This window comes from Condylostylus longicornis, unplaced genomic scaffold (assembly GCF_029603195.1).
Source record: "Condylostylus longicornis isolate FDR11 unplaced genomic scaffold, ASM2960319v2 ptg000033l, whole genome shotgun sequence".
NCBI lineage: Eukaryota > Metazoa > Arthropoda > Insecta > Diptera > Dolichopodidae > Condylostylus > Condylostylus longicornis.
Window position 1 is genome coordinate 945178 of NW_026578002.1, and position 21106 is coordinate 966283.

General features: G+C 25.5%; 1 protein-coding gene across 2 annotated transcripts in view; it reads right to left on the reverse strand.

The window, feature by feature from the left end:
• Nucleotides 1-20750, reverse strand: part of LOC129608637 (putative mediator of RNA polymerase II transcription subunit 15) — a 29169-nt gene extending 8419 nt beyond the window's left edge. Inside the window, exons 1-2 of one of the 2 annotated variants that reach the window (XM_055520280.1) lie at nt 20620-20750; nt 9036-9869 (exon numbers count right to left, since the gene is read on the reverse strand). In XM_055520280.1, coding sequence (XP_055376255.1) covers nt 9036-9062 — 27 coding nt within the window. In that variant the 5' untranslated portion in view covers nt 9063-9869; nt 20620-20750. Of the gene's footprint in view, nt 1-9035; nt 9870-20131; nt 20151-20619 lie in introns of those variants that run through there. The other variant, XM_055520279.1, reaches the window with a different exon arrangement.
• Nucleotides 20751-21106: the final 356 nt, after the last annotated feature.

The following is a 21106-nucleotide window of genomic DNA, read 5'->3' on the forward strand; positions in this document are numbered from 1 at the left end:
AAAATGTTATAATGTAAATAATGACACTGTGATGAGATCAGAACATTTTGGAAAAGAAAAACTAAACAAAAGAATTACAATTATTGTTATTTTGTGTTGAATTGCTTGTTTTAGAATTGGAAATTATGGTAGAATACGTTTTGATTCTTCATTTTCGGAATAGGTTATAATTTTCAGTCATTCATTATCGCACACAAGTTTAAAATTTCCTTCGACTGCTTATTATATATATAAGTACATGCTTTAACCCTATATCAAAAGTGAAAGATTTTATACGCCCGATTTCTTATTTAAGTTTAATTTTTTATAACTCGAACCAAAATTAATTAATACGGAACAGTTTTACATAATATTAATTATTACACCATTGAATTTTCGAATTTCCTTGTTCTTTGAGCGAATAAAATATTTATTGAACTCATTGAATCAAAAAAAAGTAGTTTTGAATTTCGAAAAGCACTTCTAAAAATGCTACCCTATTTGAATGCTACTCCTTTAAAACTATGCCCAAAATATTATTCATTTTTTTTTAATTTTTAATTTAAAATTCAAATCTAGAACAAGTAAATCAAAAGCAAATTATTTATTTATTCATTAATTATGACAGTATACTAGTAATTTATCCAAATCTAAATGCAAAATCATCATTATTATTAGAAAGAAAAAACAACAGGCAATCAACATAATTAATTTTTCTATAAATGACTTTAAAATTAAAATTATTTCTATTAAAAGCGTGTTATTTTTAACTCAAGATACTAATTTAAATTTTAAAATCATTATTTATAAAAATCTAAATAATTTATTCAAGTTCATAAGTTATGGCATTTTTTTAGTATATTAGTCGTTTTATACTCCATCTATAATTAATTTAGAAAATTTATAAAAATTTAAGTGGCAAAGATGACATTTTAAAAATAGTATAAAGAAAAAATTATTCCTTAATAATTATTTCATCGGTTGACTACTTTCGTCACCCGTCAATTAAAATTGTGTCATGGCACCTCAAATACAAAAATTTCCTTTGATATTTTGATTTAAATTAATATTGCAATTAAAAAATTCAAATATGATTTGGATGCTTCAATAATTTTGATTATTGATAAAAGTTCTAGATTTACAATTGTTAAAAACTTTTAATTAGAAACAATTCACGGTTTAAGAAATATAATATACTACTGGTTTATTAATTTATAAAAAATATGAGGTTGCCAATGTTACAATAAAATAAAGAAGCTTCACAATAAATTTTCATGTAATTAAAAATGTTATGTCCAACAGATGTTTAGCTGTTCTTTACAGAAAAGTATACTGTTTTACTATAATTTTTCCGACTCTTTTAAACTTTCAATTTATTTAATTCTTGGCGACGATGTCAGGGCGCATAAGCTCAATAATATAACATTTTTGCATTATATTCGCATTTTATACGCTGAATGAGACCAAACTATGAAATAACTACAAAATTTAGAAGAAGTTCGAGACAGGTTATGTTAGGATTTCATTAAAATAAAATAAGCTTTTGTAAACGAAATTTATAATTACAAGCTTTTTTACTTAACTTTCATTTTGCAAACTGCAATATTTTTTTATGTAATTGAATATAACGTAAGTTATTTTTTAGGTGAAGAAGAGAGAAACGTAAGAAAATGGTAAATAAATTAAATTTTTAAAAGCATACGAAAAAATACTGTAAAAAACAATGTCGAAAATCCCTAATTGTTCGTACTATCAAGAAATTTTGCATAAGCATATTAGTGTTGTAGCGATACCATAACACATTATAGGAAGAAATTTTATGTCTCAAATGTTGTAAAGAGCAGAAACATGCTTATTGCAAATTAATGAGAGATTATTATTTACTCATTCTTTTTTTTTCACACAAATTTTTTCCTAACAGATTTTGTTATTTTTTGAAAAAAAAAGGTAGACGGCAAGCCAATTTAATAATGACAATTAATTTTACTTTTTAACATCAAGTTTATATACGTATATATAATATGTTTGTATGTATATTTGGTTAATATACTAGACTATAATTCAAGGTTAATTGGGTGAAATAAAATTTAAAGCCATTTTAATATTTTTAAGATATTTTTAATTTAAATGCTTTAATAGTCTTCACACTTTTTTGATGCTTTTCTTATACTTACACATAGGTGAACTGGAGATGTTGCTATAATTTTAAGTGAACAACGATTAACACGCAATAAAAATTAAAATAATTTGAAATAAATTTTATTTTTTATTTTTAATTTAATTTTTTATACTACTTTTTAGTGTTTCTAATTTTATAGCTATAGAAATTGTTGTGGTAATTCGATTCCGTAATGGTTGTTTATTGAAATAGACGTAAATACGTTTATTGGCTGAATCTTTAGCATACTAATATCTTTATAGCGAATTTATATTTTATTGCGACTTTGAGTCTTGAATGCTAATAAAATGAAAAATTTTTTATTTTTCTGAATTAGATAACAAGCTAAACGCAATTAAGATCAAATAATCTACCTATGTTTGTTACATAATCGAAATAATAAAATTTTGTTGTGGAAATCTGTATATTTCGCACTATTGAAATAAAGTTGCAAAAAGAAGTGCGTGGTAAAATGATAAACTGTTACCACTTCTTATCTGTTTACAAAACTTCTGCGCCCTTTAAGATAGAAAACTAATAGAAATCTGTTACTTAGTTATTAATTACTTAGTTAATTCGCGAATTCGACTATTTTCCTTTTAATTTTTATTCTTTCCCCAAAAAGTATGCAATATTTTATTTTTGTATAAAATAATATTTTAAAAGAAGAATTTTCCCTTGTTCAAGGTAAAAGTGCAATTTTACAAATCACTTGTTTCGATCCAATTTTTTTACCTATTTATGGAACTACTTCCATTTTAAATAAGTTGATGACTTAAATGCTTATTAATGTTTTTATTTAAGATAATTAATGTTTTTATTTAAGATGTAAAAGTAGAATGTGGAACGCATTTGTTAAAAAACTGTTTTTATTCAATTTATGTCTTGAATGAACAATGTGTTCTATTCCACATAATTTTATAGCGATGTAAGGGTTCCGTACAAACATTACGACCGGAAAAATAATTATTTTCAATATTGATATCTAAAAGCGAATTTGGTCTTCTGAATATGAAAAAAAAAGTTTGTTTGTTCAGAAACATTAGAAACGTCAAAATTAAAACAGAAATATAGATACGGATAGAGAAACTTTAATTTTGATTTTCTATGTTTCGCTTCGCCGTTTTCTAGTCTTACTTTGTAAGCTTAACATAATATGATATTGAAAGTCATGAAATTTTTTAATCTTTCTATATGTTTAAACATTTTTAAATCTTTGATAACATAATCTAAGACGGAATTTAATACGATATCAACGTAAAGTATTACAATATTTGAGTTCATCGTATTAGTTTATTAAAAAATTTCGTGATTTTACTAAAAATTTTACAAGCTCCCACTTTCATTACTGTCGAAATTGTTCAATAATTTTGACTTGCAAAGCTGTGCTTGATCTCCACAGAGAAAAAGACCATTTTGCCTTAAGAATATAATGCAGAGTTGAACACTGGGCAAGCTGCCTAGGCCTGTAGCACTCTAGGAAATTTGTGCGTCCCCTGGGACTGGAAGGACAGGGTTTGACCATGCTCAGTCGTCCAAATTTGAGGACATTAGTGGGGGTTCTCACTGAACACTGCCTCTCGAGGGTCCACCTGAAAAGGATGGACAGGTTGGCGGATGAGGTCTGCCGTTTATGCCTAGAGGAGGACGAAACCATGGAACACTTACTGTGTGAGTGCGAGGCGGTTGCTCGCCTGCGATGCTTCGGGGGGGGCTTTGTGACCACGGAGAGGACCTCGCAGCTTGATGTAGCTGCCATACTGCGGTTTGTCAGGGGCCTAGGAATAGAGCTAATGTAGGGGGGATGGGAATCACAAAAGATCCTATGGGTCGACGTGAGGGGGGGGCCTAAGAGCCTCGGTCCTCGTGTAGAAAAAAAAGAAAATAGAATATAATAATATTAAAATTAAATTATTTCTATTGAACCACGAAGAAGTTTGCTTTCATTTAAATTGTTTCAAGTTCAAGATGCTTATTTAAAGCATTCCTCAAGTTCAAGATGCTTATGTTAAAATTTGCGTTACTGAAAATTAATTTACACAAAATGCAAATTTACTTGATAATTAAATAATTGTTTTCAAAAATTTTTCCACAATTTATTTAAAAAGCATAATGCAGTAGAAAATTCAAAAATTAATTATATGTTTCGAATTTTTTCCCAATAGAAATTACAATTGTAAATAATTTTCATTGTAGTTTTATGAAATACAATTAAATTTCACGGAATCTATAATTGCACGACAGCGACACTAAAACATAAAAATATTAAAAAATTCAAACATAATATTAATAATATTCTATTAATAATGACTTTATAAAATTCTATACTTAATAATTACGAGTATTAAATATATACGCGGCTTCGAAAAATATTCAATTAAAGCGAGGTAATCTTAAAAGCTACATACAAAGTGTCTCTATGTTTTTGGTTTTGTAAATAGAAATTAAAAATCAAAATTTTTTTTTTTAAACGGGGTCGCATATTGCTATTTAATTTACCACAAAATAACAACCATTCAATTAAATATTATTTAATTTTCAATTATTTACAATAACAAGAAAAACATTGCATTGTGCAAATGTACATGCATTCATACTGTATAATTTAATGTATGTGTGTATGTCAATTTAATAGCGGTTAACGAATGGCGTATTTATTATTGTTTGGTTTTTTTCTTTATTTATTTTTTCTATCACGGAATTTAATTTTGAAAAAAAAATTTAATTTATTGATTTTCTACCACTTAAAAACAAAAACGTAACGTAACGTAAGTATGTACATCAAATTACGAAACATGTAGAATTTTTCGTCTTGTTTACAAGGCAAATCGGAATTAAGTTATTCGCCGCAATAAAGGTCAAGTTGAAGAAAATTGTTTTTTAATTTTCTTTTTCTTTTTTTTTTCAATAAATTTTGTATAGAGTCTATGTAAAAAAAAATTAAGTAATCATGATCGCAGATAAAAAATATTCTAATGATTATTATTGTACATACGAGCGCATGTATGTACACATGATTTCTACCGATCGTATTGCATACAATATGGGCAGTATCGTGATCGACCCACATGTTGAACATGCTAACGGAAAATCAATCGTTTATATTGGAAAATCCTTAATAAATTACTTGTTTTGCAGAATGTCGGTATAATTATCTTAGTTAACAAACTCTTTGAAATTTAATATTAAATAATATATCCTTAATAATTCGGCGAATAGAATAAGCTTTCCGGAAATCAGGTAGAAACAACTGAATGTTACGTATCGGTAGGTCGTTTTATAATTTATAATCATGTCTAAACAAATAATTAATACATGAGTTCTTTTTGGTAACTGAATTAAAAAATTATTATAATTACCCTAAAGTTTGCACTGTTGCTATTATTACGTATTATATGAGTATTTACTTGGAACAGGGATGGTTAAAGTGGAATATGGGGGGCCTACAATAAGTCATGCCTGGCTGCGGTGGTTTGAGGGAAGGAATTCCTATGTCTCACTTCAACAATCTACATCCAAATCTGCATTTATGGTTATGTGTTAATCATAATCGTTTTTGTGGTGACCACATCGATTTTTCTTTATTAATGTTCTTATAATTTAAGATTGTACAATGAAATTCATATTTTATGCATAAAATTAAATAACATTAAAACAATGAAAATAATTAAAAAAAAAATTTTTAAATTAATTTCTTACCTCATTCAGAAGTCAAAATTAATAATTGAATTTGATAGATTACTTAAAATTGTATTTTAATATTTAAAAATGGTATTTAAATATTATGCGAAAGAAGAAGATTAAATTTTTAAGAGAACTTGTAATCGATATCCGGCAATAGCCGGATATCCGCCAATAAAGATTTTATGTTTAAATAGCAAAAATATTATTAGTTTTCTTAGAGGGTATGTATATGTAGACGGTTTAATGCACATATGTTTTGAATCATTAATCTCTAATTGAGTGCATAACAATATATTATGATAATTAAGTTCTATATGCTACGTATCAAATTTTGAATCTATTTATGGTATAATTTTTTTAGGGCCAAATCATTATAGCATGAAGGGAAGTAGGTTTTCGCGACGAACATGGATTTTAGCCCCAATAAGTGGTAGCGAAGAATACAGTATTAGTACTACTTCCTAAGTAATCGCTTTCACCTATAACATACCATGATTATTGAAGATAGAATTCTTATGAAAATTTAATTAAATTGAAGAAAAAATAATTAAAAACATTCCAATTTTTATTTGTATTGGTAAATATGTTAAAAATCTAGGAAAAGTTTAGGGAAAAAATTAAGAATGCTAGTGCGTATTCATAATTGTATGACTTGTTCCGATTAACTGCCCAGTTGGTTGACGTCACAGATGCATCAGATCCACGGCACCGCAATTAGCTTAATACTTTAAACAGTTTAATTTCAGTGGACATTTATAATTAGAATTTTTTTTTGATTTAATTTTGAAAAATAGAACACTTCTAAATCTTGGTCAAATCGAAAAATGTGAAATAATTTTTATATTTAAACTCATATTAGTTTATTAGATTTAAATTTAACAAATATTTTAACACTTCAATGGATTTTATTCTTATGAACTCAAAGTTACGCTTCAAATTTTCGGTATATTGAAAAAATTCTATCTAAAGTGATTTTTCAGCAGTTGACTATTTTAAATCATTACGAAATATAATTGGGTGCAACAAATCATTCTCATTTAAAAACAACATTTTCTAATATTAAAATTTTCCATAAGGCATTTTGGAAATTCAATAACAAACTTAATAAAGATTTTCGAAAGAATAGAATTTTAAATACTTTTAAAATATTTAAATGTGTGCTAATAAGAGCTAAGTATTAAACTCTAATGTCAAAGAACAACTATACAAATACAACGTATATAGTTTTACAATTTAAATACCCAAGATTCAAGACATTGGAAGAGGACATTTAATACGATTTACTTGATTTTTTTTAAGTAACTTTAATGCAATTTAATGATCACAGATTATATTTTAAATTATCGGATTTTTATTATTTTACCTATTTGGATTAAAGATATAATGTTACATACTTTGTAAACCAATAAATAAAATAAAATGTGATACTCCAATTACATTGAATAACTTAATAATTTTGTATTAAAAATAAAGTAATTTAGTTATTAACAAAATGCTCTTATGTAACGAGTTTTATGATTTTTTTATATTTTACATATTAAAAGAAAAATTATAATAATTCTTCTTTATAAGCATACAATCACTTAATTTGACATACTTAACCTATAGCTTTTGGCTTTGAATTTAAAATTATTAAATAAAAATTGGGGTTGTTTCGCTAATTCGCTAAAAATTTCGCTAATTAAAGAGAATGTTAAAAATTTAAAATATTAACAACTTATGGTAAGTCTTTTAATTTTAACAGAAATAATAATATTGTTCAATGACTAAGCTGTCAGAAGCCTATTATTCCAATAAGCTGTCAGAATATGCTTAAGTTGTCCGGTAAAAACGAGATTCTCTTTATATATTATATGCAAATACCCAGCTCTAAACAAATCCAGAATGCGCACAAGGGTGGGGCGCGTTTAACTTGACTTATTAAGGTATCGCAAATATTAAGTATTTAGATGTAGACATATAAATTGCGTGAATTGTACAAAGTAAGCTAGAAACATATGCAGTCAGTGCATAGTATAAGTGAAATCAATCACCCCTTTGGGGCCACAATCGGTTAAATTTGACAAATCATATCTGAATTCTAACTTTTCATTTTGCAAAAACGCTATTTAATCTCTTAAAACCTACAGAAATTTTCATTTAAACAGTGGAAAATATTATCTTTAGTCTAAAATTTAAAAAAAATTATATTGAAGCGGCTGCCAAATAATTTGCTAAAATTTTTTTAAATCTTTTTATTCATATGTCTGCCGCCACTATAAACACAAATAAATCTATTATTAAAATTACAAATTGAAATAATGAATTTATGTGAGAAAAATTATTATTAATGTTTTTTTATATCCGAATGATAATTGAAGCCGGAAGGGAAATATGAAACCAAAAAAGAAGAAATATTTTCCTCATATTTAATGGGTTTTCTATTATAAAAACTCTTGTTACATAACAAATATATAATTATACTCTGATCTTCTGACTTTTTATCGACACTCAATTTTTGCAAATAATTTAAAACAGAAAAATTTATAAGTTTCCCATCATTGGCAACACATTTTTGAAATTAATTTAAGTAATAGTTACTATATTTGAACTTTTAGTAATCTAATGCAAGTAATATACAAAAATAATTATTGGCTATTTAAATTGCATAATTCAAATTTTTATTAAAATTTTATTTTAATTGCTCATGAAACAAGGTATTATTGCAGCCATAATTAAATTGTTTGAATATGTTTGGATCTCATCCAAATAATAAGTCAATAATTTTGTGTAAAAGCACAAAGTTTGTATAACACTGAAAAAAATTCTGCTCACCAGGCGCTATAAATGATGTTATACATACATTATTGATTGGAAGAAACATAGATAATTCTAATTTTATAACAGATAAAATAATTGCAATTTCCATCAATGAATTTGGAATGCCAAAGGTTATGTAAAATGTAAAAAAAAGTACAAATGTCAAAATTAATATCAAAGACAATTAAGTAAACTTTTTCGTACAGAAAAATTTATTAAGAGATTTATTTCAGCACTTCATTTAAATGATTGCTTTGAGCTATTTTGAATAGTTCTATGGCATTTTGGGCAAATGAGCACACGCAATATTGTTTGAACTACAAAAAATTCGATTTATATTGGGACACTCTTTGATTAATTATATAAATTTAATATTTTGAATAAATTAAAGCAATAAAAATAAAATTTCTCTTACCATTCTTTTTAAGATTATATTAGCCATCCTATTGCTTGATGATAATAAATTTTCGTTTTAAAATCCAATTATGGTAGACTTTCGTGTATTCCAATAAAAAAAAATTTCAATTAGTAAATTTTTCTCTCTTGTGTAGACAAATTTAGTTAGAACTCAAAATGTTTTTTTAATTATAACAAATTTGTACTCGTATTAAGAATATCGAATAATTTAATTTAATTTTAAAGTAATTTGACCCGAAATTAATTAACAAAACGCTTACAATTCATATACGAATATAGGGGTGTACAAAAGCATATTACACATGTAAATTTACAAAACTGTTATATTTTATTTGATATTTTCAATTTTGTATAGATTTGTATTATTTTAAAATGTCATTTTTTTTTTCTATTTTTTGAAATTTAAAACCATCACTTTCAAATTTTTTTTATTTTTTTATTATAAATTACAAATCTCTTGAAATATCAATATGTAAATATGTATATTTTTTTTGTAAGTAGCCTAGAAAACATGTAAATGTGGCCGACTTTTTTTTTATATTTTAATTTACTTTACACACCTTTTGTTTTGTATTAAATTGTAAAATTTCAATAACTTTTTCAATATTTCGAGTTTTTATTACAAAATAGAAAAGTTACGATTATCGATTTTCAATTATGTATCGATTTCATTCACAATATTGCGTTTTGTTAATAATAATAATTTTGTTTGTATGCTTGATGAGTAAGTTATAAAAATTTAATTTTGTTATGATTTTAATATTTTCTATTTATTTATTTTTTTATTTATTTTAGTCCAAAGTGTATTCACCTCTCAATGACACCTGTAATTCTATAAAAATATTCGTATGTTTATGTATGTGTATATATATGTGTATATATTATTAAGTATACACACATATGTACATAATTATTTAAAATATTTCACTTTAATAATTTTCATAAAATTATGCTTTGCGCGATTCTACTCATTTTTTGATTTTCTTTCTAGATTCAAAGAAGATTCAGGTGAGATGAAGACATATTTTATTCGATTATTAAAATTAAAATCTTAGAGTTGGAAATGGTTGAAATTTTTAGAGAGACTGCGGAGGTTAGCATACATATAGACGAGTATACTTAATTACAGTAATTAAAAATCAAATGATTTTTTCTCTTTATTACAAAATTATGTAAATTAAATGAATTTAAGAAGAAAAAAAGATAAAAACAATTAGACTAACTAATTTAATAATTAAATAATTTTTTTTTATTATGAAATATTTTAATTTCTTAATGAATTTTAATTTTAATTTTATTATTACTTTTATTTTAGCCAATAAAAAAAAAAGCAGCCAATTCAAGTAAATAAAACCGGTCATGGTCAAATTATATAAAACTGGAAAATAAGAAAAGTCACAATAGCTAGTTGCATGAAATTAAAGAAGAAGAAGAAGACGAAGTACACAAGAAAGAAGATGTTACAGATGATGGTTGAAAAAAAAAACAAGAAAAATAAATAAGAAAAAACATAAAGGAAAAAAATTTAAAGAAAACTGGAAAAATTTTTTAATAATTTCCTGCCTGACTGAGCTTTTATATTTTTTTGTAATCTACAGAAAAATAAGAACTAAAAAGAAAAATTTTAAAAATAAATAAAATTTTCTCAGTGTATGTGAGAATGGCATATATTAAGAGTTACCGCTTATTCAAATAAAATGGGATAGAAAAGGATTGCAATTATCTACTGGAATTCTAGAAATTAGTTTGCCTGCCAATTCGCATTTTTACGCTAACACAATTATTTACAAGTTTGAATAAGCTTAGGCATTGCCAGCGTTTCGGATTCTTTCCCTATACTAATTTTTTTAATAGTTTGGTCTTAAAGTTAACATCTCAGTTATAAAATTCATTCTTTCGGAATTTCGTACTCGCCTTTCATTGTTTCTTCATTTTTGGAAAGCCTATAAATTTGTTACGAGTATACCTCAACATTGAAAGTTTTTTTTCAAACAAAAGTATCTGTTTTCTCTAAATGGACTTTAACATAAACCTTTTCTTTCTCTTGTGCAAAGTTCGCAGTTATGAGAAAAGTTGTAATAGTTTTTAGTTAAAAAATTTGTTTTTGAAATTAATTACCAGAATTGCTTTAAAATCAAAAAGCTTCTCATTGAAATTATTCAAGTATTGTCAGTAATACGTCAATGACATTTTGTAATTAAATTGTAATTAAATTTTGGGACTAATTAATTAATTATCAATTAATTTATCTTGCAATATTTACATAAGTGCTGCCAATTTGTATAATTATTTATAATAACGTAATTATTGCAACAATGTCATTTATGAATTTAATTTGTGCAAAGTTCATAACCTATGAATATATTATTTAATTATTAAAATGGAAATGTCAAACAAAATTTTGTAATAACAGGTTAATTAAAACTATGTTACAAGATAAAACTTCATAATGCTAAAAAATTATACAAAGTAAATTGAATTTTGTACCTAAATTTTATATAGTTAAAATAACATTAACTTTAATGTAAGAATTAATGAACAATTTCCATTACCTTTCTAGCAAATTACTCTATTTTTTGTTTGTTGCCCATAAAACATCTAATTAATTAAAAATTATTTAGAAAATTACCTTTCCGGTTGTGTATAAAAAAATTGTGCTAATAAATCCATAGATTTTATTATGAATTTAATTTAAAACTTAAATTTGCCAAAAAAGTGAAATTAGTGCAAGAGCTGTGATTTTACAGTAACTTGTTTTATCTATAATTTTTTCGTACCAAATGGCATTACTACCAAATTTAAGTGCAATATTCTAGTTTATTTGCAGATACAACACTTTTAATTTAGAAAAAAAAAATTCATTTGCACCAAAAATTTAAGATTAAGTTTATTTTTCTTAATTGAATTTTGAATTGGTAAGAAATTCTTACCGTATACGATAAAGTTCTCTTTAAAGAAAAATGACATAAAAGAGCAAATATACAATTACCATTCGTATATTTACAATTAGTAACCTAAACTTTCAAGCAAAAGTTGAATGGTATAGTAGGTTAAATATTTGGTTATGATTCTAACATATCTTATTACAAATTTTAAAAAAAATGGTTTTTACGAACGTAAAGTAATTTCTGCTCGTGTAAGTTTTTTTCCCACGAAATTAAATGAATTTTTTGTTTTTGAAAAGAAAATATGAAAATAAATGATATTGGGCAACAATCTAAGAAAATTTAAACGTTTAACTCCGTCTTACATACGCAACATGTATACCATAAGTTTATGGTATGCACATGAAGATTTTATAATAAAAATCACCACATCAAATTGTTTATATTTCTATAATTAAATTGAATTGCTGCCTTATTGTTATAAAGATTATAAAAGATGGGATGCCATTTTGAAAATAAAATGTATCAAGTTAAGAATGCTGAAAATGAGTGAAAGGGTATTGTGTGCATAAAAATTTTCGAAACTTAAAAGTTGAAAAACTGACCTAAAAAAAATCTTGCGAATGATTTGTTCTTATATAAAAATTAACTAAACAAAATTTTCGTGCAGGATGTTTTTTATAATGGTGAACCTGTATATTGTTTTAGTAAGGAAAAGAAATGTTCTATAGTAAACCCCTATTGCAACCTGTTTGAGAGGTAGAAGCATTGAGAGGCTAAAATATTTTTTTTAGTTGACGTTATTGAAAAATAGTTACAAATTGGTACAAGTGGTACAATAAACCATTAAACGAGCATGCAAGCTTATAGAACTTTTAGAAGTTGTGATTACACAAATAGAATCCACAGATACATGGACTCAAATTTGGTATATCGAGATTTCGATGGAAATGCACATCTCCGTAACTGAAATGTAAGAAACATCGAAACTTAATTATTCAAGGAGTATGCGGAAAATTTGCCATATTTTCCATTAAATTTGCTTATATTCCGATAAAAGTATATTTAATTAGGATCATTTTAAGGTCCGGATGGTCGAAAAATTTGATCAAACCACTTCAAAGAAAATAATACAAAAAATCTTGTTTAATTCGAAAAAATTATCACAAGAACAAGTAAGAAATAAAGCAGTTAAATAAAAAATTTCAGCAAATATTCTCAAAATTCTCATCACAATAAATTTTCAAATTCGATTAACTAGAAGCTACTATTTTTGAGTTAATAAGTTTTGCATAATTATGAAAAGCATAGTAAGTGTTATAATAGAGTAATAATAATTTATTCCCAAATTTTTCTTGGTATATCTTAATTTTATTCATAATTATAATCGGCATAATTTAAATTAATTATGAGGTTCAATTTAGCTTTAAATTCAAGCAAGACCTTAAAATATAACAGCTATTAATAACAAAAGTATAACGATAAAAAAGAATTTTATTAAGTTCTGCAAGATTTTTATATGGAGAAGAATTTGTTTAATTTTAATATCAAAAGCTATACAAATCTATATTAAAAGCCAATTGATTACAATCTACGTATGCATACACACATGTTTTATTTACATGCCTGGAAATATTATATTTTCCGTTTTCTAATATACGAGTACATATTTGAACCAAAAATCATTTAATAATTTTATTTAACAATTTTGATTTTGCATTAAAAGCGTTCACGGGTACAAAAAGCAATAGTTTATATTTGGTTCTTAAATTGTAAAATTTAATTGAACTTTACACCTTTAGGAAATGGAATATGAGACCCACTTATAAATTAAGTGGTTTTTAGGTAAATTAATAAAATTTTTTTTAGAATGAGAATTAAAAGTTGTAAGCTATACTTGGTTTATTTATCATACCACGTATCAAGTGTATAAAATGATTTTTTCAAAATTATTTCAGAATGAAGAATAATAAAGAATGAGACGTTGAAAGTAACTTTATGGCAAACACTGTTGTCAGTTTAATCAGTTTGATTCTTTTTTTGGAATTGTGTAGAAATAATGAAAGAAATAAATATTCAGTCCCGCTTTAAGCTTAATGATCTTTGAACTAATTGAAATATTTCAGTAAATAACAAAAAATGGTCCATTTCAATGAGGTCCGTTCATTGGGTTAATTAAATTTAAAAATCTGATAAATTTTGTGTTGAAACACAACGAGTACTAAAAACTTGTTATGTAGAACGTGTGTCACGAGCACACTGAAATACTTAATAATTTTTTGAACCATGTCTCAATCATGCCTTACTCTTTCTTGGAATATGTCGTTGTTATACTACACTGCTCTGGAAGTATTACTAATTTTTAGAATTTTAAATGTTTGAGTTTGATAATTGTTTTTCAAAACTTTCATATTAATAACATAAGTTTTGCATTTTAATCTTTTAATAATCCAAATAAAGAAGGGAATTGTTTTAACAAGAATGCTTTACGAGGTGTTTGAAGTTATTTTCATTGTACTTATTCAATAGTACAATTAATATTTAATTTATTTTTGGGAAATATTTAGTAGAAGTGGACATACAGGAACACTTGACTTTAAAGTGGAATTATTATTAATTTTATTTGAATTAGGTACTTACTTAATAAATAAATTATTGAAATAAATTAAAATAAATTTAGTATAACAAATTTAATCGCTGATAGTATTAATAAAATTAAATTATGATTGAAAAATTATGAAGTAATCGGCTTTTAGCATTAAAATATTAATTCTATATATATACGAAATAATATTTTATTATCGTAAATCTTGTACTCGTATATAATTATAGAAGCATCCATTTACCTAACATGACTTTTAATAACCTGAATTAATTAAGGAAACTTTTTGTTTTTATTCAGACTAATGTGTTTGACCAATGTTTTTTGAATATAATTTTACATACGACAACCTAAAATTGTGATAAAATACCTGAGCAAGGTAGTTTTTCTTGTAAAGAAAAGAGCTCTAGGATTTCATGTGTCTGTTATGAATTTTTTCAAGGTTATGAATGTGAACTAAATTCAATTGTGACAGTGAGAATCATTCAGATTAAGAAGAACAGTTGGATGTTCATTACGAATTGCGACAATCTATACGACACTAGAAATACGAAGCTTAAAATATTATTACGCAGTAAAACACATATGTTAACCATCATTAATCATGCATTAAATTTAATCGCCAGTACGACAATTAACACAAGTGTTCAAATAAATTACAACTTCTTTGTCAAGACAGTTGACTGAAATTAAAAGGGGCGCCTTCTATTGGGTTAAAATTTAAAATTAATTTAACAATATCAAATTCAATGTTAACTTTTCTATTCCCAACATTATAAACGAGACAAGAAATTTTATGATAGTCTTTAAACCATAAAGTGCACATCATTATTACAAATATATATATATATATTACCGGCAATACTGAAGAAAAAATAAGTAGAAAAGTAAAGTGTTTTATGTATAAAACTTTTATTTTTTACAGTTAAAAATTGAGATCTCATAAATACTTAATGAATCAACAAAATGAATGTTAAGATAAAGAAAATTAAAATGATTCCAGAATGAAACAAAGGAAATTGACATGTTAAGATAAGAAAATGAAAGCATTGAGCCTTTTTAAGGTCAATAATGTTAACATAAACATGTACATGAGTACATCGCATGTAAGTACATCTTATTCGCATCTACGCATTAAATGTTTTAATTACTTTTAAGATAAACCAATAATTTAAAATTCCTTTAATACTCGTAGCTTGCAAAGATGATATTGCGAATTGAATTATAAAATTTAATCGAAAATTTGTATTTAATTAATTCAAAAATTACAGGGTTGCCATGTTTTCGTTAATTACGAAAATATGAAGGCCTTTATTATTGTTATTAAATTAAGTGGTTTAATAGTTGTAATATTACCATAGATCTGTGGAGGATGTTCAAAGAAGTATAAGTCTATTTAGTGCAAAAATAAGTAGTTCATAAAGAGAAAGAGAAGCTATTGTTCCTGGAGCTCTTTTTAACACCCATAAAGTTAAATTTATTGTCAAAAATTTTGTTGTACGCTAAATTAAAATTAATATAGTAATTACTGATTAATTTTAACTATCAAATGTCAGAGACTATTATATCCCGCTTTATGTTTAAAACAAATTAGTTGAAGTTCGCCTGCTATTTGAAGGGAATTAAAGGTTTTGCGACATCGCAAAATATTACCAAATTAATTGAGCAATTATTACTTAATTCAACGTAGCAATTTTTGTAAATTTTTAAATAAGATGAAAAATTAAATAGAAACTATTGTTTATCCAATTAAAATCAATATTATTTGTGTATACGAGTATGAAGAATTCTTATATAATAATGGATAGGTTTAAAAACCATTTTGTTAAGCAATTTTTGGTAATCGTTTTGATCATACAAAAATTTACAGAAAATCTATATTAAATTTTTGGTTTTTTTTTTGCAATTATATACTAGTAACCAAAATAAATTAAAAAAAATTTGTTTTAATAATTTGATGATAGATTATTAGTTGTTACAAGTAGTTTTCACTATATATCCCATTTCGACATTATCGTCATGCTCATATTAATTTTTCACAAAAAAAAAAGGCTATAATCAAAAATGCTGTAACCTATGCTCTCTCTTTCAATCTCTCTCTAAAATTATAAAATATAATCAAATCAGTGTGAAATATTTTTTGGTGAATGAAAACAAAAATTTTATTAGTGTACCTTTATGTATCAAAGAGCAACAAGGGTAAGAAGGATGAGATTTTACCTTAAAAAATCAAATCTTATTTCCTTATTACCTAGATCGATGTATAAATAAATGTACTTTAATATGAGTGCATATATATGGAAAAATATTTGCTATCGCATAAGTAATTCATTGAATGAAATTTCACAGAATGTGAAAGAAAATTTTGTTATGAAATAAATAAGTTTGAAGTAAATTAACAAGTTGCAGAGAAGCACATCTATTATACACTGTTGCGAGTAGTGAGAAAAAAAAGTATTTGAATTAACAATTCGAAGAAATATTAAATAGATATATAAACTTGGAATATATTACTTGGTGAGAAATTTTCGGACGCATAGGAAAGTAGGAAAACTTTCTCAAATTAAACTGTGGCAATGCATTCAAGGTGGTGTTTCGTAGCAGGGAAAGCTGGGAGAACAAAATATCGGTATGGGCGGTATTTCTTAATACGGACGGATCCAAAACTGCAGAAGGAATTGGATCAGGCGTCTTTGAACTGATACCGCACTTTATGCTATCCAGAAGCTTTGGGGTCTCTTTAACGGTATTCCAAGCGGAAGTCTTTGCTTTAGACCTTTGTGTACGTGAAAACATTCGTACGGAATATGTGAACAAAAGTATTAACATAATCTCGTATAGGCAGGTACCGATTCGGCCGCTTGACTCTTACCAATCCAAAATGGAATTTGGTGAAGGAATATTGTTATTCCACCGTAGATCCCGGCGCATGCGGTATATATGGCAACAAAAGAGCAGATGCTTTCAACATGGTGAGCGACGATGCCTTTTGTCGGGCCCGAACTTTTCTGAGGGCTGTCAAGTTGTCATATGAAGGCGTATGGACTGAAACAGATGAGGCGTCTTCAGCAGAAATGTTGGGATCGTGCGTCGGCAATGAGGCAGCCGAGTGACCGACAATTAGCTTGGCTTTCCTCACTGGTAACTTAAGCGATCCTTATTTCCACCTATAGGATTATACATATGAGTCATTATTATAGGCTTATAAATAAAAAATGCTCTGTTGTGAAGACGAACGGACAAACGAAGAAAATTAAACAACTAAATATTTTTTCACAATTTTTTTTAAATTGTGCTAAAAGAAAAAAATTTATACAATTTTATGTTGCAATTTTTTGCTATTGGAATTTTCGATATCATGTACATGTCAATTTTTGTATCTTTATATATTGATATTAAAAAAAAGAGTTCAAAATGGTTATCCAAAGAGATTAATTTCTAGTATGAGATCGAAAAATTTTGGACAAATTTATAATATGTTGTCTAGTAAAAAATATTTTTCTATTAAGTTGTAATCGTTTTGGTAAATTTTCAAAACAAAAAAAAATTTTTTTTAAATTTATTTTTCGTGGGAGTACTTAAAAACCCTATAATTTTAGTTGTTACATTCGGGTCATAACATTATGAGTTCAAATTAAAATAAAGGTAAATATTAATTTTAATTTTTCTATGTTGATAAGAAGTGAAAACTATTATTCAATTGATTATTAATAAATTTCATAAGGGTTATTGCATAATATATAGCTGCTACGTGTATTAATCGATTAATGGTTTGTGATATTCCTGGATTTTAATTTTATCTTGTGTTTACCTATTAAATACTAGGATTCTAGATAACCCATGGTTTTTCATTTAGGTCATGAACTACAGTAAGGAAGGATAAAAACAAGGCATATTCAATCCATAGTCCATGAGTTGAATGTGAGTCACGTAGTTATTTTAAGAAGTTGGCGAAAACTGTTCCTGTCATAACTTCTGGTATAGACAATTTTGATAATGAAATGCGGATATTCAAATGCATTAGCAAAAAATTTTCAAAACTATTCTTCAATGTTAGTGCGATTGGTATGTAAATTTATTTGTGGGTCTAGAAACTGTCTGGCAGAATGTTTGCCGAGAGTTTTTGTACAGAGTATGGGAAAATATTCTTACTTGTTAATTTGGTCTAAATTATCAATTGTATTTGACATGTAAATAATTAATTTAATATGCAACTTAAGTGGATCTAACGTTCTTTGCACCTGTTTCTTTAATAGAAACAAGTGCAGATAATGTTAGATGCCTGTTCTTTCTGGTTTGTGATAATTTGTTTACTGTTCTTCTACTTGATATTTTCTTACATATTTTAATTAAAACTGTTATGTATTTAAATTAAATATTATGCTAATAAAAAGTTATAAGTAAAAAAAATTTATCTAATTAAATTATGATAATTAGTTGATTTGCAAAGTTGTCAAGACAAGTACAAAATCTATCTAGAAAAAGTAATAATTATATATTCTTTAGTACAAGATCTCTGTAATTTCTATACGAATTCCGATGTACTGCAAAACTATGAACGTTTAGAACTACTGACAGTACAGTTCTCATTATGAAACCACATATAGTGCGCAGCATATGCGACTATTTATTATGTAGTACTTGGATCGAAAAATCGACTTAATTCTCATATAGTTATCTTTATTCATGTAAATTAGGATTAGGTGTTATTCCAACCAGTCAGATAGTCGATTGATAACGATGTTTTTGTTTTGTCACTTACTAAAAAGTAGTTTTTTGAATTTATATGTATACACATACACAATTAGTAGATTGTCGTGTGGTCAGTAATAAGCCAACATTGTTTCGCTTTTGTCGCTTTAATGCACAAGATTTTTAAATCTTGTCGAAGCCACTTATATGTGTAGATGCTATATGAAGAATTCAAAATATCCATGGTATTATTTACATTTCATATAACTTCATAGACTGGTGATGACTCATGATTTATTTTAAAGAACTTATAAGCAATTTAATTACAATAAATTCATCTACTCTTAATGTAACTCATAATTAATATTTTTTTTTGTAATATTTCGAATAAAACAACATTCTCATTTAATTTCTACATACTACAAAAAAAAATTATAAAGAATCAAATGAATATACCAATAATTTTGTCATAATTTAATGTAATCAATTAATTATTGCATGTAACATGCAATTTCTATATATAAAAATTATTCTATAAAATATTATCAATAATTGCAATTAAATAAATCAATATAATTTATTGTTCCAGTTAATTTAAATTAGTTTAAAGAAAATAAAGAAATAACTACTAAGTAAAAAATTACACTAAAAAAAAAACCATTCGCACAATTAAAAGTATTTCAAACTATAAATGTCGAATAATTATTATTATTGCAAGTACAAAACTTTTCTATATAAACCAATAAACATGTGATAATAAATTTTAATTTACATATTTCACCCACGATCTACATATAAACAACCTGTCTCAATAATATCGTCTCACCTGAATTTTTATATTATTGTTGTATATTATATACAATTAAGAAATAAAATTAATTTTGTAATCGAAAGAGAAAAAAAAAAAATAAGTACATATTTAAAATTTCAAAGCATAATAAGAGAAAAAGTGGCACATTGCATGCAAATGCATTTTTAATTTTCTTTTATATTTTCTCTCTTTTGTTTCAATTTCAATTTAAATACGACAAAATAATCCCGTTTAATAAATATGCAATGTCATATCACACTTCACAATTTTGTTATAATAATCGAATCGAAATTATCGAATTCAAAAAAATTTTCATAGCTATTATAAATTTTTTTTTAATTAATTATTACAACTGCTGTATAACAGTTTGATTTTATAATTAATCTCTAATTTAAATAAAATGTTGAATTTCTAGAATTTCTTATTTTGAATGAAAATTTCAATATTATTCTTATTGCTTGAATTTAAAAATTTTGTTTCAACTTTTTGACAGAAGAATTGAAATTAGTTTTTTAAGTTTATTTTTTTATTACAAAATTATTATATTTTGAAAAAAATTTGAAAAAAAAATAAAGAAAATTTAAATAATCACTTTTTTTTCCGGGGACGAAAAATATGGAATAATCTATGGGACGAAACGAAATAAACGATATAGACGCGATGGCAACACGAGCCAAACTAAAATGCTTTTAGGCTTTTCATTTTAACTGAAGTCCATCTGAAAATTTATTTTCTTTTTTCTTTTTTTTTTTTTTTAATTTATTTACTATTTTTTTATCATTCAATAAAAAACAAGAAAATCTCAGCTGTTTTTGTTATTTCTTTTTTTTGTTTTAACAATTTATTTTAGTCTTCTTCTTCTATTTTTTTTTTACGATTTCTGCTCTCTCTTCTTCTTTTATAAATGCTTACTAACAATCAGCATAGTAATCTTTACATATAAAAGTTTTTGTGATACATGTAGTGATTAACGATGAATGTACCCCGTGGGCGCTTTCGTTAGTAGTTTACTATTTTTATTATGAAGTTAGTTATTGTCTGAAATATTTGGTTGAGTTGACATTACGGTTGAATATTTG